Here is a 26,017-nt window from a genome sequence, read left to right on the forward strand (position 1 = left end):
TGGTGGTGGGGTCTCTGCATGTCACTCACAGGCACTCTGCGAGTTTTGAGTTTGGTAACTCACATCTGCTTCCTCCTATTTTGGGTGTGGCTGCCAGGCCCAGGAGGCCCACCTTGATAAGCTCTTGGACCAACTGAGGCAGCAAAGCCACGAGGAAACACTGAAGATTCACCTGGAAAAGGCCAAAGATTTCCTGAAGAATATGAAATACAGGTAGGCAGACCAGATCCCAAAAGACAGAAGGGAATGGCCTAAAATTCATATTCAAGATCAGAGGTTGCCTGCTTAGGAGCCCAGGGTGTGCTCAGCAAGCTCAAGGTTAAAATGTTGCCTCTAGCTTTGGAGAATTCCTAGTGGTCCTTTGCAGCTCTGCTCTCAGCCAACACAGAAGCTTCCAGAAGAACTTTGATCTAAAAAGTTTATGGAGGGAGATTTCAAGGCCTTGTAGTTTAAAGGTCAAGAGCATGGGCCCTCCCACTACCTTTTCAGATTTTAAAACATAGGTGCTCTTTGTTAAAGAAAAAAAAGTTAACTAATCCAAACATGTAGAAATTTCCCCCTCATTCCTGTCCACCTCTTCCTTTTCATGGGCATATACCTTTATTTATGTGGATATAAACACATATACAGTGGTTTTTTTTGGGTTTTTTTTTGGTTTTTTTTTTTAAAGATTTTATTTATTTATTTGACAGACAGAGACATAGTGAGAGAGGGAACACAAGCAGGGGGAGTGGGAGAGGGAGAAGCAGGCTTCCCGCGGAGCAGAGAGCCCGACGCGGGGCTCGATCCCAGGACCCTGGGATCATGACCTGAGCCGAAGGCAGACGCTTAACGACTGAGCCACCCAGGCACCCCCATATACAGTGTTTTTTAAATAAAGTTTGGATTATGCAATGCAATGCAAATAGATCTCTAACTGCAGATAGATGTCCATTTTCTAATGACCATGCAGAATTCATCAATATGGGTGCTTCATAATGGTCTAACCATCTCCCAGTTGTTTAGCTTTTTTTTTTTTTTTTTTAAAGATTTTATTTTATTTATTTGACAGAGAGAGAGGGAGACAGCTAGAGAGGGAACACAAGCAGGGGGAGTGGGAGAGGGAGAAGCAGGCTCCCGGCCGAGCAGAGAGCCCGATGCGGGGCTCGACCCCAGGACCCTGGGATCATGACCTGAGCCAAAGGCAGACGCTTAACGACTGAGCCACCCAGGCGCCCCTCCCAGTTGTTTAGCTTTTTAGGATTGGTTCCAATTTCTCAATGTTAAAAACAGTACTCTGTGAACTGTCTTGTATCTTTGTGCCATTGTACAACTAATTTTATAGGGACCATTCATAGAAATGAAATTGCGCTGCCAAATGATTGCAATACTTAGCTTCAGTACTTAGTTTTCAGAAGTGTATCTTGAGGCAATATCTCCTCCCCCTACCCCCCAAGGCTTGTCTCCTTACCTGGGAAACAGATAAAGGCCTGATCCCTTGGGCACTGGAGTGTTTGGTGGGATGATGTAGGTAAAGTTCAAGGACAGGGTTAGGACTGTGGACAGGAAATGGGAACCCATGTCCCAACAGAGAACTCTCCTGGTGTGTGTTTTCCAAATGTTCTACGAAGAGTGTGTATTCCTTGTAGGATCAGAAAAAGAGCAAAACAAACCAAGGATTGCCAGAGTGAAAGGAAGCACAGACAGTGGCTCTGTGTGGAGCGAACTGCGGCCCCCAGCCCATCTCCGAGCGGCCTGGGGCGGGGCTCTTGGTCAGGGTCTCCCACACTTGGTGGAGCGGCCCCCGCTTAGACAGTGGTCTCGCCTACCCCCCCTCCCAGGTATGAGTGTTTCCACAAGCTCCTGACAAAGGAGGTGATGGAGTACCCCGTGATCATACTGAAAGAACTGAACTCCTACAGCTCCACCCTGAGCCGACACTTCTACGTTCGCGAGATCTTTGAACAGGTATGGAAAGCGGTGCAAACACCCAGGCACTCCCCGGGAAGCAAAGTGGAAAGGATATCTTCTAGCTCTGATCTGCCTTCACTTTGTAAGCCTTCACGAACCCCTGCTGAGTTAGACTCTGTGAGAACAGCAAGGGGTAAGAAGCTGAAGGCGTTTCTAAAAGAGACCATCTCCTTCTTAGATTAAAAGAGTTTGAAGGGCTCCAAATTCAGGCCTCAGGCTTGTATGGAATTACGATGAAAAGACTATTTTCTAGGACTCTGAGTTCCATTCATCCTCCCCACCACTGCCACATAACCCTCCTAAAATACCGCTCAGACCTGCCCTCTCTCCGGCTCAGAAGTACCCCCCCCCCCCCCCCCACCGCCCCACCAACTCTGCCGCCCCTGCCAAACCCAACTCACAGTCCTAGATGACCACAGAGGCCCCCACGTCTGGTTCCCACCTTGCCCCTCCCTGCTTCAGCAAGCTCTCCACTCTTCCTGCCTATGCCCCCTGCCCCCTCAGCCTGCTCCTCTTTCTTCACACCTCCCAGAGCCTGCCAGCCTTCCACTACCAGGGACAAGTGTCCCGGCCACTCACGTTCCTCACCCCCTGTCCACTCTCCTCTCTCTGGGTGTGCTTGTATGTTGGTTGCCGGCAAAGACAGGAGTGCAGAACATCCAGAGTAGGTGTTTCCTGAAGGACAGGTATGTCTCACTAATTTTGATTCAGCTTCACTTACCCTTCACACAGTGTCTTCCATGTGATTCAGACACAGTGAATGCTCCCTGGGTAAATGCACGACTACCTGGAATGTCCTGGTCTGACCCTCCTAGAGTTTGTCTCTTTCCCACACAGCCAGCCAGAGTCCCGCGTGGCCAGACCTGACACTGCTTGCGGTTATCACTGAACCTAGCTGAGGCTTTCTCATGTATACGGGGGTCCCCAGCTCCTCAGAGAATCCCCCCAGAGAGGAGGGATCTCTGTTTCATTGTTGATAAATGCTTCCTCTGGCACCTAGGTTGAGGTGGCACTCAAGCTATAGGAGGGGGAGCTCACCATCTGCACTTTGAGATCGTCTGGTTACCTGGGTTCAAGTTGAGGTGCTATTATGATCTCCATGGCACAAGGGAGGACATTGAGCCCCATAGGGCTTAAGGAGCTTGGCCAAGGTCATGCAGCTTGAAAGGAGCTGGGATTCAAATCCAGACCTGCAAACTCTACAGCCCACACTATTATCCATGGCACAGTATATTCATGACTACATCTAGAGTCTGTGAAACGGAATTTGTAGGGTTAATGAAGGGGCTCCCAGGTCACATAAATCATGTTCATTCTGTATGTTCACATTCAGCATTGGGAGCAGCAGATTTCTGCCCCTTTGTCTGCATCCTTCAATTTATACTTTCTTGCTCTTTGCCCTGGATCACTACAAAAATGTGAGAATGAGAGTTTATTTACTCATGCCTATTATGTGATAGAAAGATTTGCTAGCCTGCCTGGGATTAAGGCAAACTGATTCCCTGGTTTGGGAACACTCTGATTACCCCCAGGAAAATAAGTAGTCAAGGCCCACATCAGATGTTGAAGGGGAGGGGTGGGTGCTTCTACTTAAATGAGAAGAGATGCCCTTAGATATGGCACTCTGGAGAAAGGCGGTGCTGCTCACTCAGTGCCCTGTGGTTTTTCTTTGTAGACCTTGGATGGGGAAGTCATTTTCAAATTCAGGGAACCAGGTAACACTATTATAATTCAAGTCTAATCCTCTCTGACTTCACTCTTGTACATTTGTGGGCTGGGTGGGCCCAATCCAGGCTACCTTGGTAACCTGTTTTTCCTTGTGCTTTGGGGTTGGTCATCAACAGAAGCACACGAAAAGCACTTCCAGGAGAGTATGAGAAAATGGAGAAGCAAGCAGAGGGCTAAAGTGGAAATGAGCAAAAGTGAGGAAGGTGAAAGTAGCGGGACAAGTCCCTCCAGGCCAGCAGAAGAGAGAGAAGATGACCAAGAATTTGAGTCTTCCTTAACTGAAGAGATGGCAGTGAGCCAGCAGGAACAGTCTGTACTGAGTGACAAGATGGATGAGTCCAGTGAGGAATCTGTTCAGGAATCAGAAAAAATGCAAGTTGAAAGAGACAGCTCCTTAAAATCATCCCTGAACCAGGAAAATGTGATGGTTCAAGAAGAGGAGATGGAGGAGGAGAAAAAGGAGGAGGAGGAGGAAGAGAAGGCAAAGGTGGAGGAGAGGGAGGAGAAGGAGAAGAGGAAGAAGAAAAAGAAGAAGAAGGAGGAGGAGAAAGAGGAGGAGGAGGAAGAACATGAGAATTTATTTATGGATGAGGTAGGCCAGCAATGGATCCATTCTTGGGTATGGGGAAAGCGTGCTAGGCTGACTCTGCATATCCCTAATACAAGCTGGGGTCCCCAGTGGTGCAGTCTCCATTGGGATTTATAAATGTATGCACATCTTTTATTTTGTCAACAGGAATCCAATTCTTATCTTACAACAATGCTTTTTAAAATTCACTTTTTTTTCTCCTAACATCTTATACTGCAACTTACTCTGAAGTCACCCCTTAACTGTATGGCTTTCCTTGTCCTTCCCTGGTCATCTCTTTCCCAGCTCTTCTTTCCTGTATAGACCAACCTAGTCTCTCCATTCCCTCTCTCTTCCTATTTTCTTGTGAAGTAGAAAAGACCCATATCCAAGTTGGCAGACAGAGCTCTCCTTGGAGTGCAGGGAATTTACTCTCATATTAATAAATTTGTCCTCAAAACACATTCCAATTCATAGACCAGTAACTTGAATTCCATAATCATGAAATTGCAAGACTCTCTTCCTACATTGCTGTAGAAGAATTGGCTTAGGAGACTTGTTTTTGAGCAGGGATCCCAAATTCAAATGCCCACAGCCATGTAATAGAAAAGAGGTCTGGAGACCAATTGTAAAATAGTGACAAGAGGTGAAGACGATTGTCTTAGTCTGTTGGGACTGCTATAACAGAATACCATAGACTGGGCAGCTTATAAACAACAGAAATTTATTTCTCACTGTTCTGGAGACTGGGAAGCCCAAGATCAGGGTGCCGGCAGATTTGGTGTGTGGTGAGGTCCCACTTCCTGGTTCGTAGACAGCCATATTCTCACTGTGTCTTCATATGGTGGAAAGAGCCAACTCTTTTATAAGGGTACTAACCCCATTCATGAGGGCTTTTCCCTCCTGACCTAATCACCTCCTAAAAGCCCACCTCCAAATAGCAACACACTGGGGATATGAATTTCGGAGAGCACCTACCATTTAGTCTAAGGCACCTGTGCACTCATTACTCAGCTCCAGCCAATAATGCCATGTGGGAATGGAGACTCAGAATTGCCAGATTTTCTGATTTTTAAGAGAAATCCAAAATCCAAATTCTTTAGAATTTCCTGATTTTGAAAGCACTATGTTGGGCAAAAAATAATTACAGGCAAGATTCAGCCCACAGGTTTACAACCTTGATATCAAGGATCCTGTGGTTGGATCCCCAGGTCTGTCTGATGACGTCAAGTCTAAAGTCTCCTCTTCTGCATAGGCTGAAGCCCAGGAAGAGAGTCTGGGGAAGATCTCCGATGAGGACATGGAGTCCTTCACAACCTCCAGCGGACACACTTATTTTGTCTTCCTAACCCTGGAACAAAAAGAAGAGAGTTGCAAGAAGCCCCATTCCAACCTTTCTACCATTCTCATCAGTGACATTTCCAGTGCCAACTTCCTAGAACAAGTGATCATTCCATCCAGACTAGTTTTACAAATTAAGAAACGGTGAGTAGAAACCCATTTTATTCTCATTCTCCTGTCCTAAGTTTATTAACAAGGTGAGGTATTATAATAAAAGATTGGACTAGTTTCAGCTGGAAAAAGAAAATATGTAGGCAACTGAGGGTTGAGGTGAGAAACAATAAAAAAAATAGTAAATTTCCAGGAATTATTTGTAGTCACAGATATCTTCTGTGAGAGTAACCCGTTCTGCCTGTCCCAGGATGCCTTGCTGGCCTGGGCCTTGTACATAAGAAATAGTGTTTTCCCTGCAAGATTTTAGAACCCCTGGCACATGTGGAATCTTGCGGTTTCCCTTTCTTCTTTCCTTCCCTTTTTTTTTTTTTTTTTTTAATAATTATGTAGCTATAGACCCTAGGTATGAGTTTATATCAGCATAGTGTTTGGCTCTGGTTATATGACACATTAATTGCCGAAAATTAGAAAATTGAAAAAAATACAATGAAGAATATAAAAATGACCCATGATTCTACCACTGAGAATTTATCTCCCCTAAATCCCAAGTTTCTGGGCCTCTGTGTTTGAATTTGGACCCAATGTGGAAATTTGCAGTTGGCTTTAGGATAGCGTTTCCATTGCACTCCTGACTCTACAATGTCATAGCTAGGACTAACCAGCTAGAGATCACCTGATTAGTCTACCTCCTATGTGTAGACATGGGCAGGGAGTAGAAGGAGTTAAGTCAGGCTTTTGGACTCTTCTCTTTCACCTCAGCATCATCTCACCTTGAAAATGTCTCTTGACTTGAAACTCATCCTTTCTCCTTCCTCTGTCACAGGCCATTGTCTGTCTTCTCCTTAAAGAAGAAAAGCAAGGACCACCACAAGAGCTAATATTTATTGAGAGGATTTAATGCTCTCAATAACTATGAAAGAGGTACTATAATTAGCCTATGTTACAAAGAAACTGAAGCTCAGGGAGTTAGTAATTTGGATAAGATCTCTGAGCTAGGAAGTAGTTGGATCTAGGATATGAATCTAGACCATGTGATTCCAGAGTCTTGAACCAAACACTCTGCCATCTGGCCTTGGAATTAACCAGAAAAAGTTCTGTGTTAAACTAATTGGATTTGCATGTTGAAGGATACAATACTGAAAAGTATGGAAATCATGCATTAATGAATCATCCAAAGGGAACACACCTGGTAACCAGTACCCCCTCCCCCAAATAGAACCTGACCAACTCTCCAGGAGCCCCTTCATGTATTCATCTCTAGGCACTGCCCTCTCTTCCTTAAGGATAGCAAATATTCTAACTTCTTTTGCTTGTTTTTGAACTTTATTTAAATGGAATCATAGAAAATGTACTCTTTTATGTTGGAATTCTTTCATTATATTTGTGAGATTCATATGTATTTTTGAATGTGGTTTCAGCTCATTTTTATTTCTGTATGGTATTCCATTATAAAAATACATAACCCATTTTCTTTATCCATTCTACTACTGAGGCATGTTTGGATTGTTTTTTATTGGGGAATGGAACAATGCCACCCTGAACATTCTTCTTCTTTTTTTTTTTTTAAGTTCAATCAGCCAACATATAGTACGTCATTAGTTTCTGATATAGTGTTCAGTGATTCATAAGTTGCGTGTTACACCCAGTGCTCATCACATCATGTGCCCTCCTTAATACCCATCACTTGGTTACCCCATTCCTCCAATCCCCTTCTGCAACCCTCAGTTGTTTCCCGGAGTCTAGAGTCTCCCATGGTTTGTCTCCCTCACTGATTTCTTCCCATTCAGTTTTCCCTCCCTTCCCCTATAGTCCTCTGTGCTATTCCTTATATTCCACATATGAGTGAAACCATATGATAAATGTCCTTCTCTGCTTGACTTATTTCACTTAGCATAATACCCTCCAGTTCCATCCATGTCGATGCAAATGATAGGTATTCATCCTTTCTGATGGCTGAGTAATATTCCATTGTATATGTGAACCACATCTTCTTTATCCATTCATCAGATGAAGCACATGTTGGCTCCTTCCAGTTCGGCTATTGTGAATATTGCTGCTATGAACATTGGATGCATGTGCCCCTTCTTTTCACTACATCTGTATCTTTGGGGTAAATACCCAGTAGTGCAATTACTGGGTCATAGGGTAGCTCTATTTTTAATGTCTTGAGGAACCTCTATACTGTTTTCCAGAGTGGCTGTACCAGTTTGCATTCCCGCCAACAGTGTAAGAGGGTTCCCCTTTCTCCACATCCTCGCCAACATTGTTGTTCCCTGTCTTGTTAATTTTAGCCATTCTAACTGGTGTAAGGTGGTATTTCATTGTGGTTTTGATTTGTATTTCCCTGATGGCTAGTAATGTGGAGCATTTTTTCATGCGTCTGTTAGCCATTTTTATGTTGTCTTTGGAGAAGGTGTCTGTTCATGTCTTCTGCCCATTTCTTGACTGGATTATTTGTTTTTTGGGTGTTAAGTTTGATGAGTTCTTTATAGATCTTGGATACCAGCCCTTTATCTAATATGTCATTTGCAAATATCTTCTCCCATTCCATGGGTTAAATATTCTTGTACAAGTCTTTTGGTGAACATATGTCTCCATTTCTGTTGGATATATAACTGAGTGGAATTGTTGGGACATAGGGTTATATGTATGTCCCTCTTGAGAAGATACAACCAAAAGATACTACCAAAGAGTTTTCAAAAGTGATTTTGTTTTAACAGTTTCCAACAGTGTGTGAGAGTTCCATTTGTTCCACATCTTCATCAACACTTGGTATTGCCAACAGTTTTTGTTTTAGCCATTCCAGTGTACATGTAGTGGTGTTTCATTGTGGTTTTAATTTCATTTTCCTGAAGAGTAATGATGTGTACCTTTTCATATACTTGTTGACCATTTGGTTATCTTTTCTGAAATGCCTAGTCAAATCCTTTGCCCATTTTTTCCTGGTGGATTGTCAATCTTTTTTCTTATTAATTTATGTGAGTAAGTTACCTATCCTAGATATGAGGTTGTTGTTAGGTAAATACGTGGCAAATGTTTATCCCTCTCTGTGCTTGCCTTTTTTTTTTTTACTCACCTAAAGGCATCTTTTGATGAAAAGAAATTCTTATTTGTAATAAGGTCCTATTCATCAACATTTTTTCATTAGGGTTAGTGTACTTTCTGTCTTATCTAAGAAATCTTTGCTTGCCCTAAGGTCGTGAAAGTATCCTCCTATGGTATTTACTACAAATGTTATTGTTTTAAATTTCCACATATAGATGTAAAATCCACCTGGATTTAATTTTGTTTATGTGTGAGATAGGAGTCAGATTCATTTCTTTCTAAATGGATAACCACTTGACCCCAGAAGACTCTCCTCTCCCCACTGCTCTGCCGCACTTCCTTTCTGTTTCTCTGTGTATCTATGCTTGCATTGCTGCCTCACCCTGCCTGATTACTGTAGCTTTATAGTAAGTCCTAATAACTGGTAGTGTAAGTTCTCCAACTTTGGCCTTCTCCTCAACTATCCTTGGCCATTTGCATTTCTGCATAAACTTGAGATCAGCTTATCAGTTTCTGGAAGAAGACATCTGCTGAGCTTTTTATTTTTATTTAGTTTTTTAAAAAAGATTTACTCATTTATTTTAGACAGTGTGTGTGCACGCAAGGTGGGGAGGGGCAGAGGGAGAGAATTTTCAAGTAGACTCCCCACTGAGCTTGGAGCCCAACGTGGGGTTTGATCTCATGACCCATGAGATCATGACCTGAGCTGAAACCAAGAGTCAGATGCTTAACCAACTGAGCCACCCAGGTGTCCTGATTGCATTGAATCTATAGATAAATTTTATTGAATTGAATCTATCGATAAATTTGGGGGAAAACCAACACTTTAACAATACATAACCATCTTAACAATTCATAAATTTTGATAAGGAAGAAGTGATGAGTTGGGAAAAATATTTACAGCTCACATCACAATCAAATGACCTCATGTTCCCAATATATAAGGAGTGCCCATATAAAGAAATTGATAAGAAAAACAGCATCTACACAATGGAGAAATGGGCAAAAGATATTAATGGATAGTATGTAGAAAAAGAAATTAAATAGGCTTAAACACATGCCAGTATGCTCAGTTTCGGTCAAACCATGATGAAATTGACAAATTCAAAAGCTTGGCAATCTGCTCTGAGGCTGTGGAGAAATGGGAACTGTTATTGCAGATGGCAGTTCCGGCTGCCTTGCCATGAAAGCAGGTCAGTCATATCTTCAAGAACCACACATGTATTCTAGCCTTTGATTCAACAATTCCAGTTCAGGGAATGTATCCCATAGAAATTTTACACTTGACGTTGCAGCCTTTTTTGAAGAACAGATGGTTGGAAACCATCCAGTGTCCCCAGCAGGAGTCTGGTTAAATTCATGGTGGTCCATCCAGACAAAGGAATATAACATAGTTGGGAAATAAAATAAGGAAGAAGTGAAAGGGGGAAGAACTTTCTGTATCGATATGGAAAGCTCTCTCCAGCTGGCAGAGCTGACCCTCACTGGTCTCTCCCTCAGACTTCGAGCTGGCTTTTTCGACCACCTAGAGAAGTGGTTTGACCAATGTGTCCTCAAAACCCGGGTCATGGTGACCACCAAGATCAATGAGCTGGAATCAGAATTGGAGCTGCGTCAGCATCTGCATGAGCCAAGAGCCAAGCGCATTGAAAAGGACATCCATAATGTCAGGGCAGGTAGAGACCCCGCCTGGGAAGGCTGCCCTGCCCCACACACCTGGAGTCTATGCCACCACGGTTCTACATTCATTAGGTGCCCCTGTGTGAGGGTTCCACCCCTCAGGCTGGCAGACAAGGCAGTACTCAGAACCCACATTTGAAATTAAAAAAAAATTTTTTTAAACAGGACTTTAGATACTAGAATGAAGAGTACTGTCCTGTTCTAGCTGTGTGAATACCAGATCTGCTCACACACCTATCGGATACATACCTGCATAGCAGGTGCTCTAGAGGCAAGCTTGTAGCTCAGGAATCAGAGCTATTAGGATCGGCCTCTCTAGCTGTGTGACTCTGGACATGTTACCTGACCTCTCTGATCCCTCCCTTACTTGTAGAAGGGGATATTGTTTGGTGGTAATTAACTCTTTCTGAAAGGGTACAGTGAGGAATCATGAGCAAGTGGTACCCATTAATTTAAGCTTACAATTTATAACTTAAAAAGAGGTGCCATTTCTCTCTTAGGCAGAGGGCTCCATTAGAGGGTGTCATACTTTTAGTTGGATCCTCGATGACCCTGTTGGGTTTTCAGTTGGGTCACACTTCAAACTTTTTCATAGACCCTTTGAGCTCCCAGAGTGACCCCACATGGTCCCAACCAAACTCCTCCTGCCTGGAACAGTGACAGAGTTATGGAATCAGACAGCCTGGCCTGGAGTCCCTGTGCTTGTGGCCTGGGGAGCCCTGCTTAGCTTTGGAACCTCATTGTGTTCATCTGGAAAATGTGTGCATTAAATATAAATATAAATTGAGATGCTCTATGAAGGCTGATTTCCTGCCCCTTCCCTGGCTCCCTGCCCCAGCGCACAATGGGGAGATTGAGGTCAGAGAAACAAGGTCCCAGAGTCCCTGCACTCATTTTTGGCAGAGCTGGGATGACCGCACTTTCACCTGCAGGCAGTAGGAAGATAGGGTGGCTGACCTGGGGCTATCTGCCAGCTCTAAAGGCCTCTGATGGAGCCCTTGAAGCCAAATCCTCGTTTCATTTACTCCACCCTAGAAGTCCTTTGGAATTCAAGCTCCCTGGAAAGAGTAGCCACTGATAGACAGGAACAAACTCTGACCACCTTGCCCAGTGTCTGTGCTGGCTGTTTTCTCCAGACTCTCTCACCACAATCCCCACCTTTCCCAACACCCTCCACCCAACCCACCTGCTCCTGGGTGTCTTCACATGCAGGGACCCCCCCTGCTCACAGCCTGGACAGCCTCCTCTCCAGTTAGAGACCCTGGGGCAGTCTCAGATTGGCTTCTCTCAGATCTGCACCCATTCCCAAGCCAAGCCCTGGCGAGGACAGCGGTCACCATCCAGGAGAGGAACGTCCTGAGGTGACCTGAGATCCCAGAGGGCCTCAGCTCCCCCTCATCCTTTTTCAGCTGAGCTCTTGCTTCATCAAGAGCGGCTGGACAGCCACTGTGCTGGGGTGACTGAGACGCTAAGGAAGGAGAGGCTGATGTTCCGCCAGTTCCAAGAAGAGCAAAACATAAAGAGCAAAAACTTCCGCCGCAAGATTTACGACATGGAGCACATCTTCTTGAATGCCACAAAGAGCCAGAGGTGAGATGCCTGGAATCCCAGACACAAGATGTCAGCCTTTGGCTGCTCTATCCTGGTGGATACGAGTCAGTTGTCCAAGCCCCACAGCAACCTTCTCTTTTCAGCTCACCTCTTCACACAAGTCAGAGTCTTAACTGTGTGAACCGTCTGGTGGGGAGCTGGGGACCGGGTGAACAGCCAGGGAGAGAAAAAAGGTCGCACATGGTCAGGATGCAGGGATGCTACTAACCTGCCTTGAAATGTCCATGTGGGGAAAGCCCACTTCCATCAAGGGGGATCAGGAAGAGCTTCCTGCAGGAGGCCGCCCACTCCCCCCGGCCTGGGATGGAGGAAGGTGAAGAGGAGACAGAATTTTCCCCTCAGGAAGGAGCACTGGCCCAGCTTGAGGTGAGGATGTGCTCACGGCAGAGTGAGGGGTTCCAAGGAGGCCATTCAGGGATTTGAGATGGAGGCCTCATTCAGGTAACAGGTGAGGAGCCCTCACAGGTGTCCGGTACACAAGAGGCTGCTGGTTAGGGTGGACTTAAAGGTAAAGAGGAAACTTGCAGGGTGCTCCTTCGGGAGAGCACCAGCCCCAGGAGCCACATTGCTGGGGGTTAGAGAAAGACAGATCACTGCAGGGAGGCTGAAGATCCAGTGGGACCTGGGGATTCCTTTAGTAATTTGGTGGCAAGGGCTAGAGAGAGGAGAGGGATGTCCTCTGCTACAGCACATGGAGAGTTCCACACTGTGTCCTGCACACACTGGCATTTTGAATTTCCTTTTAGCCTCTTTTTCTACCCAGAGGAACATGGCCGTGGTTCTGTGGCTCCACAGCTGGGCACAGCAGTGGAGCTCAGGCAGCCCCGAGGCTGCCCTTCCACACCCGGGTCACCACCCTGCCCTCCTGTGTCCCACAGGCTGGTTAGTCTCAGCAGCACGCTGCACCGGGAGCTGCTTAGCTATGTTGATGTCATCCAGGTGTCCCTGCGCAGCTTCCGCCAGTACTTGGAGGAGAGCATGGGCAAGCTTCGCTTAACCAACATTGAGTTCATCAAGCACTGCAGGTGGGAGCCCGCATCCGGGGCCCCTGTGGGCACTGGGCTTTCTCTCTCGAGAAGTGGTCTTGTTTTCCTTACTTTTTTATTGTGACAAAATATATGACTAAAACTGTGCATTTTAACCATTTTTCAGGTGGACAGTTAGTTCAGTAGCATTAAGTACATTCACATTGTTGTGCACTATCCATCTCCAAAATTTTTCATCTTCATAAACTGAAACTCTGAATGCATTAAACACTAACTCCCACTCTCCTCCCCCAGCCCCTCATAGTCATAATTCCATTTTTTGTCTCTGTGAATTTGACTATCGTAGGTGCCTCATATAAGTGAAATCATACAGTGTTTGTCCTTTTGTGTGTCTGGCTTATTTCACTTAACATAATATCTTCAAGAGTCATCATATAGCATATGTCAGAATGTCATTCCTCCTTAAGGCTGGGTACTACTCCATTGTGTGTAAACACCACGTGTTGTTTCTCTGTTCCTCCCTTGAAGGACATTTGGGTTATTTCACTGCTTCTATCTTTGAATCACCTGTATTCATTTTTCTGTGATCTTATAGTTTCTAAAGCTTTGTCAACCACAGGTTTTGGGATGGGTGGGAAGTTTCAGGTCTGATCAGTGGTTTGTATTTCTCTCAAACTATTTTCAGATTGTTTTCTGAGGGAGGCAACTTTTCTTCTGAAGAGATTGACTTACTGTGTCATCGACTGGAGAAGGAAGCTTCCCGAATAGAGTTTGTTGAAAGTTTAATCATGATCAACATGGAGAAGATGGAGAGTGAATACCTGGACCAGGTCAGGGAGTCCTGCCCCTGACCTCCAGCCAGGTTCCCAGGTCACCCTTGCTCATTGCCTGATGGGTCTGCCAAGCCCCCTTTTCCAAAAAATTGAGCCCGTCCCCCTCTGGTTCCAAAGTCTGTAAGTTCCAAACTAAATCCCCCTTCTTTACTTTTTATATATCTTTACAGGCCAATGATGTCATCAACAAGTTTGAAAGCAAATTCCATAATCTGTCTGTGGACCTTATTTTCATAGAGAAAATCCAGCGGTTGCTGACAAATCTGCAAGTGAACATCAAGTGTGAGGTAGGACAGATTCATTCTTCACCTGCATGATAGACACTGTCCCAAGTGCTGGGGATACGACTGTGGGCTCTGCCCCATGGGACTTGAACTCTAGCCAGGGAGACAGATATTAAATCATAATAGCCTCTAGGATTCATTGCGTTATTATGCACCATATATCCTGCTAACTGACTTATTTTGATCAGCTGTGTTAGTCCTCCGAAGAACTGTATGAAGCAAGTATTGTTTTTTTCCCCTATTTTAGAGACAAAGAAACTGAGGCAGAGAGTAATTAAGTGACTTAGACAAGAGCACAGAACTCTTGAATGTGAAACCAAAATGTGAACTGAAGTCAATGATCTTAAATAAACAACCTAACTGTACACCTCAAGGAACTAGTAAAAAAAAAATTAAACCCAAAGTTAGCAGAATGAAGGAAATCACAAAGATCAGATCAGAAATAAATGAAACAGAGACCAGAAAAACAATAGAAAGGATCAGTGAAACTAGAGATGGTTTTCAACAATAAACAAAATCAACTAACCTTTAGCTAGACTAAGAAAAAAGAGACAAGACTCGAATAAAATCAGAAATGAAAGAGAAGACAGTGCAACTGATACTGCAGAAATACAAGAATCTTAAGACTACTATGACTAACTATATGCCAACAAATTGGATAACCTAGAAGAAATGGAAAAAGTTCTAGAAACAAAGCTACCAAGACTGAATCATGAACAAATAGGAAACCTGAAGAGACCAATAATGAGTAAGGAGATAGAATCAGTAATCAAAAACCTCCCAAAAAAGAAAACTCAGGACCTTATGATTTCATGGGTGAATTCTACCAAACATTTAAAGAAACCTTAGCACTAATTCTTCTCAAACTCTTCCAAAAAAATAGTATAGGAGTGAATACTCCCAAATTCATTTTACAAAGTCAGCATTACCCTGATACCAAAGACAGATAACACGATAAGAAAACTACAGACCAATATCCCTGATGGATATAGATGCAAAAATCCTCAACAAAATATTAGCACACCAAATTCAACAGCACGTTATATAATACTATGATCAAGTGTCATTTATCTCTGGGATGCAAGGATGGTTCTATATATACAAATCAATCAATATGACACCATATTAATAGAATAAAAGATAAAAATCGTTTAATCATCACAATAGATGCAAAAAAAAGCATTTGATGATGTACAACATCTTTTCTTGATAAATTTGTTAAATAAATTAGATAAAGGAGGAACATATCTAAGTATAATAAAGGCCATATGTGACAAGCCCACAGCTAATATCATACTCAACAATGAATGGTTGGAAGTGTTTTATCTAAGATCAGGAACAAGACAAGGGTGCCCCCTTTCACCACACCTATTCAACATAGTACTGGAAATCCTAGCCCGAATGATCAGGCAAGAAAAAGAAATAAAAAGCATTCAAAAGAGAAGGAATAAGTAAGATCATCTCTGTTTACAGAACATATGATCTTATATATAGAAAATCCACCAAAAAACTGTTAGAACTGATCAACAAATTCAGCAAAGTTGTAGAATACAAAATCAACATCAAGAAATCAGTTGTATTTGCATATACTAACAGCAAAACATCTAAAAAAGAAAGAAAACAATCTCATTCACATTAGCATCAAAAACAATAAAACACTTAGGAATAAATTTAACAGAGGGGATGAAAGTTCTATACACTGAAAACTACACGAGAATCTGATAAAAGAAATTGAAGAAGACAAACAAATGGAAAGATATCCCATGTTAATGGATCAGAAGAATTAATATTGTTAAAATGTCCATACTACCCAAGCCTATCTATAGATTCAGTGCAATCCCTATCAAAATCCCATTGGAATTTTTCACAGGAATAGGAAAATCCATCCTAAAACTTCTATGGAACTGCAATAGATTATGAATAGCCAAAGCAATCCTGAAAACGAAGAGCAAAGCATCACAATTCCTTATTTCAAACTATACTACAAAGCTATAATAACCAAAATAGTATGGTACAGGTATAAAAATAGACATCTAGACCAATGAAACAAAATCAAAAGTTCAGAAATGAACTCTCACATATATAGTCAACTAATATTTGACAAGGAAGTTAAGAGTACTCAATGGGGGAAAGGATAGTCTCTTGAATAAATGGTGTTGGGAAAACTGCATCACCACATGCAGAAGAATGAAATTGAACCCCTATCTTACACCACACACAAAAATTAACTCAAAATGGATTAAAGTCCTAAACGTAAGACCCCAAACCATAAAACTCTGGGAAGAAAACATGGGGAAAAACTCTTTGACGTTAATTAGTCTTGGCAATGATTTTGTGGATGTAACACCAAAAGCACAAGCAACAAAAGCAAAAATTAACTAGTGGGGCTGCATCACATTGAATAGCTTCTGCACAGCAAAAGAAAGAACAAAATAGGGGCGCCTGGGTGGCTCTTTCGTTCAGCATCTGCCTTCAGCTCAGGTCATGATCCCAGGGTCCTGGGATCGAGCCCCGCATCGGGCTCCCTGCTCGGCAGGAAGCCTGCTTCTCCCTCTCCCACTCCCCCTGCGTGTGTTCCTGCTCTCGCTATCTCTCTCTCTGTCAAATAAATAAGTAAAATCTTTTTTAAAAAAAAGAACAAAATGAAAAGATAACCTATGGAATAGGAGAAAATATTTGCAAATAATATATCTGATAAGAGGTTAATATCCAAAATATATAAAGAACTCATATAACTCAATAGCAAAAGAAGCAAACAATATGATTTAAAAATGGGCAGAGGAACTGAATAGACATTTTCCAAAAAAAGACATACAAATGGCCAACAGGTAAGTGAAAAGGTGCTCAAAATCACGCATCATCAGGGAAAGACAAATCACGATGACAATGAGGTATCAACTCACACTTGTTAGAATGGCTGTCATCAAAGAGACAAGAGATAGTAACTGATGGCAAGGGTGTGGAGAAAAAAGAACCCTTGTGCAGTGTTTGGGGGAATGCAAACTGGTGCGGCCACGGTGGAAAACACTATGGAGTTTCCTCAAAAAATCTAAAGATGGAACCACCATATGATCCATCAATCCCATTTTGGGGGGTATATATCCAAAGGAAAGGAAAATATGGTCTTGAAGAGATATCTGCACTCCCATGTTCAATGCAGCATTATTCACACTAGCTGAGGTGTGGAAACAGATGTGGAAACAGGCAGAGTGTCTGTCAACCAACAAATGGATAAGGAAGGTGTATATATATATGCAACGGAACATTATTTGACCATGAAAAGGAAGGAAATCCTACCATTTGTGATAACATGTATGGACCCTGAGGGCATTATGCATAGTGAAATAAGTCAGAGAGAGAAAGACAAATACCGTACAATCTCACTTTTTTGTGGAATCTAAAAAAGCCAAACTCATAGAAACAGAGAGTAGAATGGTGACTGAGGGGTATGGGAAATGCGGACTGAGGGGTATGGGAAATGCGGACTGAGGGGTATGGGAAATGCGGAGATGAGGGTCAGTGGGTAAAAACTCAGTTATAAGACAAATAGGTCCTGGGGATCTAATGTACAGCATGGTATTATAGTTATTAATACTATGTTGTATACTTGAAATTTGCAAAGAGAGTAGATCTTAAATGTTTTCATCACAAGAAAGAAATGGTAATTATTTGATGTGGTGGAGGTATCAGTTAACATTATGGTGGTAATTATTTTGCAATATATAAGTGTATCAAATCAACACATTTGTATACCTTAAACTTACATAATGTTATATGTCAATAATATCTCAATAAAGCCAGGAATGGCTTTGACTTATTTTTAAGCTTTTTTCTGTATGGAAAGATTTCATATATATTATATATGTGTACATATATAATATATAATACATATATGTATATATGCACAAAGAACAAAACTGCCTCTTGCTACTTATACAATTTTTTAAGCTATAAAATCTTTAAAGATTCTTTCAAAAACACTACTGTGATTGCTTCCCTCTCCTGAATGTGTTGCCATTTTTACTTAGCCATTCCTTTTTGGAGGAAAATTTGGTGGATTTCACTTATTATTATACCAAACACCCTTGCACAGGAAACTCTGATTATGTCCATAGGGTATCTCCCAGAGCTGAAATTACTAGGGCAGAGCATGAATGTTTTAAGGCTCCTCATGTTTTCCAGGTGGCTTATGCAGACAATCCTCACCAGTGGGACAATGCCCTCAACCACTACTGTGGGTTGTTGATTTTATTTTTAAACCTTATCTGTTTGAGAGTAAAAAACAAAACAAAACAAAAAATGCTTTTACATTTGCATTGATCTAGTTTCTGATAACATTGTGCATTCCCCCTCATTTCATTTTTTCAATATTGACTTCATCTCTCAGATAATATATTTTGCTGAACATTTTCCTGATCAAAATAGAAACTAGAAACAACTCATGGAACCTCTGGTTTTTCTAGGTCGCAAAATCCAATTTGCAAACAGATGGATTAAATTCTTCTCTGGAACAGCTCCAAAGGAAAGTAGAAATGTGTCAAAACTCAAAGGGAGATAAAAAAGTAAGTATTCGGTATTTGCTAAGCTATGAATAGTAAAGATGCATTACACAAGAATTATAAACTGGAAGTAAACTTACATCTCTCATCAAGATTTCTCCAGCTCCAGAGGGGCCTCTGAGCCTTCCTACTTAACCCCTGCTTTATTCAGTGGAATTAAGGAAGAAAAGAAAACACAGCCACCTCCTCCAGCCCCCAGCCCCTCCCAGGCAGGCTTGTAGAGTCCAGTGAGTGTGGGGCTTCCGTCTGACCTCATTCCCCTTCTGATGTCACCAGGCATCCCTCCCTGTGATTGGAACTCAGCCCTAGATGAAAAATAGAAGTAGGACTCTACCCTCTGAACAACCACTTTTTTGTTTGATTTTTCATTTGCTTGGTTTTTTGATCATTGCACATACACTGGTGACTTCTGTTTTCTACGTATAAGCTGTAAAGAGTCCAAATGAGAGCAATATAGATCAGCGTAGCAGGTCTCTGCATGTTTATGTTGTTTACTTGCTTGTTCTCCCCCATGAGCACACATCTCTGTGTCCTGTTCAACATTCGTCCTGGCCTCCCTGAGCAGTGTTTTCTCAGCAGCTCAACCAGGCACTTGAGAACCAGATGTCTCAGCTGGAGGTTTCTTGAGTGGGATGCTCCTTCCTCAACAGCTCTGTCTTTTCTCTTCCATTTCAGTGACTGAGTTGAGGTGTTTTTTTTGTCAACACTGAGAGGACATTTAGTTTCTATCTTTATTGCTTTTTCTTGCATAGTAACACATGCTTCTTGAAGAAAGTTCAAACATCCACAAAGCACAGAGTGAATACATGTCCCTCATCTTATTCTCATTTTTTGCAGGGCCCCCGGTGACCTCTGTATTTTCATGCAGTAATTTCAGCACATCCCTGGGAACACAGGGAAAGTAGGTTAATCTGAAGTGACCCCTTCAACAGACCCTCTAGGGACAGCTCTGCCTCTTCCAGAGCAGAAACATTTGCTCTTCCACATTTCCTCACCTCCCCAACCCCCTCACTGTCCCCTCCTGGTGGTATAAGGTGTTGGACAGGGTGCCTGGGGCTTGCAGAGCCTCCTGGCCAGGGCAGGGGAGCGTGAACTTGGCTGGGCAGGCAATTGTGTGTTGATGGAGGAGACTGGTTGGCTATTTCTGCAAAGCAGTGATCAGGAGACGGGAACAATGGGATTCGTGGTGAAGGCAGTGGGGACCAGGGATGGATGTGGCCGGGGTCACGTGCTCCGTGCCACGCGTGAAGAGGGCCTCCTGGCTGCTGTGTGCGGAAAGGCAGGGGAGGAGGGAGGAGGGAGGCAGGGTGTCGTGACTGAGGCAGAGAGAATAGTGGCCTGGACAGGTTGCCAGCGGAGACATCTGATTCCAGAGTTGAGTGGCAGGGGAATGGTTAGGACTCAGAGTGCACTGGAAGTGAAGGAAGGCAGAAGAGGCCAAGGCACCTCCTGGCCTGGGTTGTCTACATAGGTCAGTGAACGATTCAAGGGAACAAGTGTGAGGACTGCCAAGTGATGTGTGGAATGCACGGTGAAACTGAACATCCTTACAGGTGCTTCCCTGCACACTTCAGGGCATGGGTGGGGGTTTGCTGCTAGAAGGCGATGTGTATCTGACCTTATTAGGTCACCTTCCAGAAAGGCTGTGGTCATTTCACTCCTACACAACCTGGCCATCTCGGGCCAAACATTTCCTTCTAAGAGTGTCAGAGCTAGAAGAGATCCCAGGGAACATTCTGGGTCCCCACCATATAGATGAGGAAACCAAGTTGAGCAAATTTAAATCATTTGCCCAGAATGAACCCATAAAACCAGGACTAGAATTCCTGATGCCCCAACATTGAAGGATTTGCTGCCCCAGTGCAACTGCCCAGAAGAGCTGGCCAGCATCTCCCACTCTCTCGGAGCCCTCCCTGAAAGTGAGGGGCCTCCATAGCACCAAGAGGTCTGCAGTTCAGATGAGGCAACTGGCCGTCGTTCAGCCTACTTCCTGTGGCTTTCTTCCCCTAGATGGTGACCTCGGAAGACCTCCTTGGCTTTGTCCAGACTTGGAAAGAAAAACTGGGCCAGAGGATTCAGTACCTCAATTGCAGGCTGGGGACAGTGTCCGTGACTCGAGTGGTCTTTACCGTAAGGAACGGACAGTAAAGGAAGGGACTGAGCAATGGGGGAGGGTGGAGGAGCCATCAGGTCTAGGCTCCTAGGAGACACACAGGGCTCATCAGAGCCTAAGGGAATAGGAGGCTCCCAGGCTCCTATTGGACACCAAGCCTACTAGGATGCCTTGGAAAGACTATAGGCTATGCAGTCAGATCTGGGTTCAAATCCCAGATAGGCCACTTCCCCGCCGTGGTCTCTTTAGAAGACCCCTCACTTCTTGACACCCCCTCCTCATCCCCACCAGGACCTTCAGCTTGCCCCACCAGCTGGCTCTCAGGCAACCTTACCTTCCAGCCTCTTCTCCTACCCACACCCATGAGCAACCACTGGCTTCTCCCCACCCCGCCCTCACCCCCTTTACTTGCCCACCTATGGTCCCTTTCCCTCTCACTGCCCCTCATGCTCTACTCCCTGAGCTGCAGCCAGACCGAACATTGGAGAAGGTCAGTCTGACTATGTCACTCTTCTGCCTTCAGGGTGAAATCCAGACCCTTGGACTGGGCCTTCACAGCAGCCTCCTCGGTCCGCCCTCCATGGCCTCTTCGTTTCTCGCCCTCACTCCCACCCCAAAGACATGGCTTACCCCTGAGCCTTCTCTCACAGACCCCAGAGTGAGGTCTCCATTGTAAGGGCTGTCTCTCTGGATTGTGTGCCCCAAAAGGGCAGAGCTTGTGTCACCCTCACCCCATACTCAGCCTCTCACACCAGGCTTTGAATGCCTGAGGAACTCAACCAACTTCCACGGGGGGAGTGTCATAGACCCAGTGTGGGCATAAATGGACCCCCCACAAGTTCTGTTCTGGCCACCTTACTGCCACCAGTGCTTCCTTCTACGGGGAGTCTCTTCACCACCAATACTAAGCCTCCATCACACCACTGGCACTGAGCCCTTCCAGACGGAACCCAGGAGTCCAGCTGGGGTCCTGCCCTCTTACAGCCCCCTGTTGAGACGAGACTCGATAAGACAGGAATCAGCCTAACTAAGCACTCACTGTGGGCCACCGCTCCTACCCTTTCTCTAAGATCCAACTTGTGGGGGGTGTTGGCCACTCACCTGTGGACACTTTCATTCACTCCTCCCTTTTGAGAACAGTGCCTGGGCATATCTACAGGCCGGTCTTGTAAGTCCATGACTCTGGAACTTCTTCACAGCACTGGTCCCAGTCTTGACCAAACATTTATTTGTAGAAGCACATATTAAATGTTTGTCTCTCTGACCAGACTGTACACCCCGTAAACACAGGGGTCACATGTTACCTCTCTACACTGTGTCCCAGCACCTTGCTGAATGCAGGTACTCAGGAAACATTTTGAAAGCCAACATGCACACTAAAATGCATGCATGCATGCATGAATGACACTCTGAAGGAGATATGACCATTACCATTTTTTAGAAGGAAAATCGAGGCTCAGAGAATCAGGCAGCTGGCCTCCAGCAGCAGGCCCTGGGAACATGAACCCAGGCCACCTGCATCCCTGGCACTGAGGCTGGGCCCACCAACTCAGGTCCTTCTCTTGGGCCTGTAGGACAATGTCATGACCGACCTAGAGGTGGAGAGTGACATCATGATGTCTTCAGAAGCCCTTGAAGAGGAGGCCAAGATAGACTTGGTCACCCCCGAGTCCTTCGCCCAGCCGAGCCGCATGGGGAAGCCCATGATTGAAGACCCAGCTGTAGAAGTGGTCAAGAAGATCCTGAAGTGAGTGGCCATGGGGTGTACAACAGGGCCCTGCCACCATAGCTTATGGCCCTGAGCCTTCAGGGACCATCTGTGGGGTCCCACACATGAGGTTCCCACCCCTGACAGCCTGTGACTTTGTATAGGGGCTTTTCTTCTTGAGCCTCAGTTTCCTCCTCTGAAATGGGGCTCATAATAGAACTGATACACATGGTATTGTGGGCTAACTGGGATGAGTGCCTGGCCTGAGCTGTCCTCGTGGTCACGGGGGAAAAGCTCATCTCCTTTCCTTTGGTTTCAGACTTCCCGACGAAAAATGCTCAACCCAGCAGTGTGACAAAGACCGCTCCCAGACAGGTAGGGGCACACCGGCCTGTGGGTCTCAGGACACTGGCAGTGGGGGGGCCGGTGTTACCACCTGGCCCATCCTCACCTCGGATTCTCTGTTCTTGTCCTGGGCACTCATCACCCAAAGGCCTGAAGCGACACCAGAACCGGGGGGAGCACCTCGTGAGGAAAGCCTTGTCCAGTGCCAGTGCAGCTTCAACAGGAAGGTAGGGAGGCCGGGCTGCCCAGGATCTCCCCTTCCCACATGCCTTCCCTCGCCCCCCAGACATAGGCCAGAGACCACCCTGTTGCTTCACCAGACTGCCCTCAGAATGTACCCCCTGTGCTCACAGCTCTGAGACCCCAAGGGACCCACTGAGAGGTTGGTTCTAAAGCTGGCTCTAGTCAGGTCTGTGCACTTTCCTGCTGAGCGATGTGGCTCACACGGGCCTCCCACCTTGAGAACCCATCTGGATGTTCTGTGGCTTTCCATGGTGACAACTGCTGGATCCCAGCCCTCCTCCCATACCCATCATCCTGGTAAAAAAAGAGGGACGTTGGAGATGGCTTCCCTTGCAGGAGGAATCCTAGACCTCTGCATCCTGGCCATGCACTCTGCCCACCATGCTCCCATTGGGGTCATTAGACTCATGGCTCAGTGAGTGTGGGCCCCACTGTCCCCCGACACTGATTTTATAGAAGGCGGGTAACGGAGCCAGTGGCTGAACTGACTTCTGGATTCTCTGTGAGCCGTCATTTATATGGTTTAATTCTGGGTTCTGAGGAAGTGGTAGTGAGGAAATTCCTGCTTTGCATACCTCTGAGAGGTCCTTTTGAACATGAACGCCATCTGCAACATAGAAATAAACCTAAGACCAACCAAATGAGAAAAGCAAAGCCTATTTATTCGGAGCGTGGTACAGCAAGGGGGTCAGCCATCATCACTTAGGTTTTAGCAGAGACTCAAAGTCAGGCAAGGGAGTGAAGAGGCTGTATGGTGGAGAAGGGGAGGGCTTTAGGTGTGCCTTTACGGAGGCTGTTGACATGGGGAAGCTGGAGGCAGACCAGCTAGCAGCAGGCATTCGATGTCATCACTTAGGGCTGCGTATTTGGCTTTCTCTGGTTGGTCCTAAGTTGGAAGCAGGGATAAAATTTAGGGAAGCTGTCAGTTAGTAATCAAGTCCTAGCCTTTTGGAGCTGGAGTTATTGTTACAGGAGTTATTGTTTAGCATTTTGGATTGCCGCAAGAGGTAACAATATGGCTTCCTGCAAGTCTGACCTGTATCAGGCTGGCTTCCTGAGTTGTTTATGGTAGACGAGGAGTTGGTTTCCTGGGCAGGTTGCTACAGGGTCTGGGTCAGAGTTCTGTATTTATGTAGAGTCCAGCTATTGTCCATTTGTATAGTCAATCTCTCAGTGGTTACAAAATGTAGTCCATGTTGCTTAGGGTTGTCTGATGTTGCATGGGACATACTTACACTAAACATTATTCACTGCTTTGATGAAATTCAAGTTTAACTGGGCATAGTGTCCTTTTATTTGAAAAGCATCTCAACCTGTTTTTCTTTGGGTCCTCACCACAAGGAAGCAAGGATGCACAATTTCTGGCCCTTCCCTCCCTCTCAGGGTCCTGGGGTGGGTTTTAGCGATAAGGACTTCACCCCCACAATAAGGTTGTCTCCATAGCAGATGGGGAGTAGGGAAGTGTCTTGAAGGATTCCGCCCCAGACACGGGAGTCACGGTGTCCCACAGGCGGGCCTGGAGGCTCCAGCCACAGAAGAGCTGTGCGCCTACCCCAGCCTCCAGAGTGCTGACTCACCTGTGTCTCACAGCATCACACGATACTCCAAGCCCAACCGAATGGACAGAAAGTACCAGGTGCTCGGGGAGAAGCCACCGCCTCCAGCTGAGTAAGTGGTACCTTATCCTTTAACTCTATTTTAACCCATTGTCTCAGTCAGCGGGTGGCTAAACCAGACACAGCTGGGGGGAAAATAAGGCGAGGTGGGTGAAGGGAATAGGTAAAGGTCAAGGTCAATGTGTCTCATCCCAGTTCACCTAAATTCATTGCAAGTCATTTTCACCAAAATTTCTCATTTTCCAAGCTAAGCTTTTTGGGGTAGTCAGACAGCATACCCCTTTTAGGTTTGGGGTTTTTTTGTGGGTGTTGGTTTTTTTTTTTCAATTTTTTAATGCTTCGCCTCCCCCATTCCGCTTTCCCTTTATTTTAATTTCATTGATTAAAACAAACTCTGTTCCACTTAATATGGCTACATTTCAAGCAAACAAGCAAGATTTCAACCTCAGAAAATTGGGGGCCCTCAGAGAAAGTAGAAGTCTACAATGGATGCACACACACACAGCCTTAATCAGGGAACTCACCATCACAGCACCCCTACTTATCAGTCTTTTTTGCCCCACTGGTCTTATCTCTGGGGTTTTGTGAACTTTGCAAAAAAAGGGTGGCTTTCACTTCAGGTGGCCTAGAAGTTGGGTCTAAGTCAGCAGCTAGATGCTCCCTTGTCCCCCACACAAAAAGACATTCCTTATCATTAAAACCTTGACTGTCTCTTTCATTTTGTATAGTTCTGTCATTTTATCACATGTGTATATTCACATAACCATCACCCTAATCAAGAAACAGAACTGTGCCATCACCACCTACCATTCAGTCACTCATGCTATCCTTTCATAGCCATACCTACCCCCTCCCTCACCACCCCTAACCCTGAGCAGCCACTAATCCATTTTCTATGCCTATCATTTTGTCACTTCAAGAATTTCATATAAATGGTCTTATACAGTGTATGACCTTTTCAGAATGGCTTTTTGCACTCAACATAATGCCCTTGAGATCCACCCCAGTTGTTGCACGTATCAATAGTTCATCCCTTTGTATTGCTAAATAGTTAGCCACCGTATGGATGCCCCACGGTATTTTTGTGGTGAAAAAAAAATCACAGGCTAAACAGAAAAAATAATGAATAGATCAAGCATTTATGAAATCTCTGAAAGGGGAGAGACTTTCCTGGCCTAGCTCAGTGGTGAATTGGTCAGAAAATGGAATCAGACTGATGATGTTTTGCCCCCCACAATGGGACTCTGGCTAAGTGACTTCTCCTCAAGCCTTCATCTTCTCTGCACTGTGGGT

At 44.7% G+C, this 26,017-nt stretch overlaps 1 protein-coding gene across 1 annotated transcript in view; it reads left to right on the forward strand.

Annotated features, from left to right (window-relative positions):
* Positions 1-26,017, forward strand: part of CCDC180 (coiled-coil domain containing 180) — a 64,099-nt gene that overhangs the window by 21,479 nt on the left and 16,603 nt on the right. Inside the window, 16 exon segments of the mRNA XM_032418971.1 lie at positions 98-213; positions 1,821-1,947; positions 3,626-3,665; positions 3,795-4,270; positions 5,502-5,731; positions 10,247-10,422; positions 11,836-12,016; positions 12,916-13,062; positions 13,709-13,853; positions 14,027-14,143; positions 18,604-18,702; positions 20,710-20,829; positions 22,387-22,559; positions 22,840-22,895; positions 23,014-23,092; positions 24,699-24,776. Of these exon segments, the coding sequence (XP_032274862.1) occupies positions 98-213; positions 1,821-1,947; positions 3,626-3,665; positions 3,795-4,270; positions 5,502-5,731; positions 10,247-10,422; positions 11,836-12,016; positions 12,916-13,062; positions 13,709-13,853; positions 14,027-14,143; positions 18,604-18,702; positions 20,710-20,829; positions 22,387-22,559; positions 22,840-22,895; positions 23,014-23,092; positions 24,699-24,776 (2,360 nt within the window).

The sequence above is a fragment of the Phoca vitulina genome, unplaced genomic scaffold (assembly GCF_004348235.1).
Source record: "Phoca vitulina isolate PV1807 unplaced genomic scaffold, GSC_HSeal_1.0 scaffold21, whole genome shotgun sequence".
In the NCBI taxonomy this organism is placed as follows: Eukaryota; Metazoa; Chordata; class Mammalia; order Carnivora; family Phocidae; genus Phoca; species Phoca vitulina.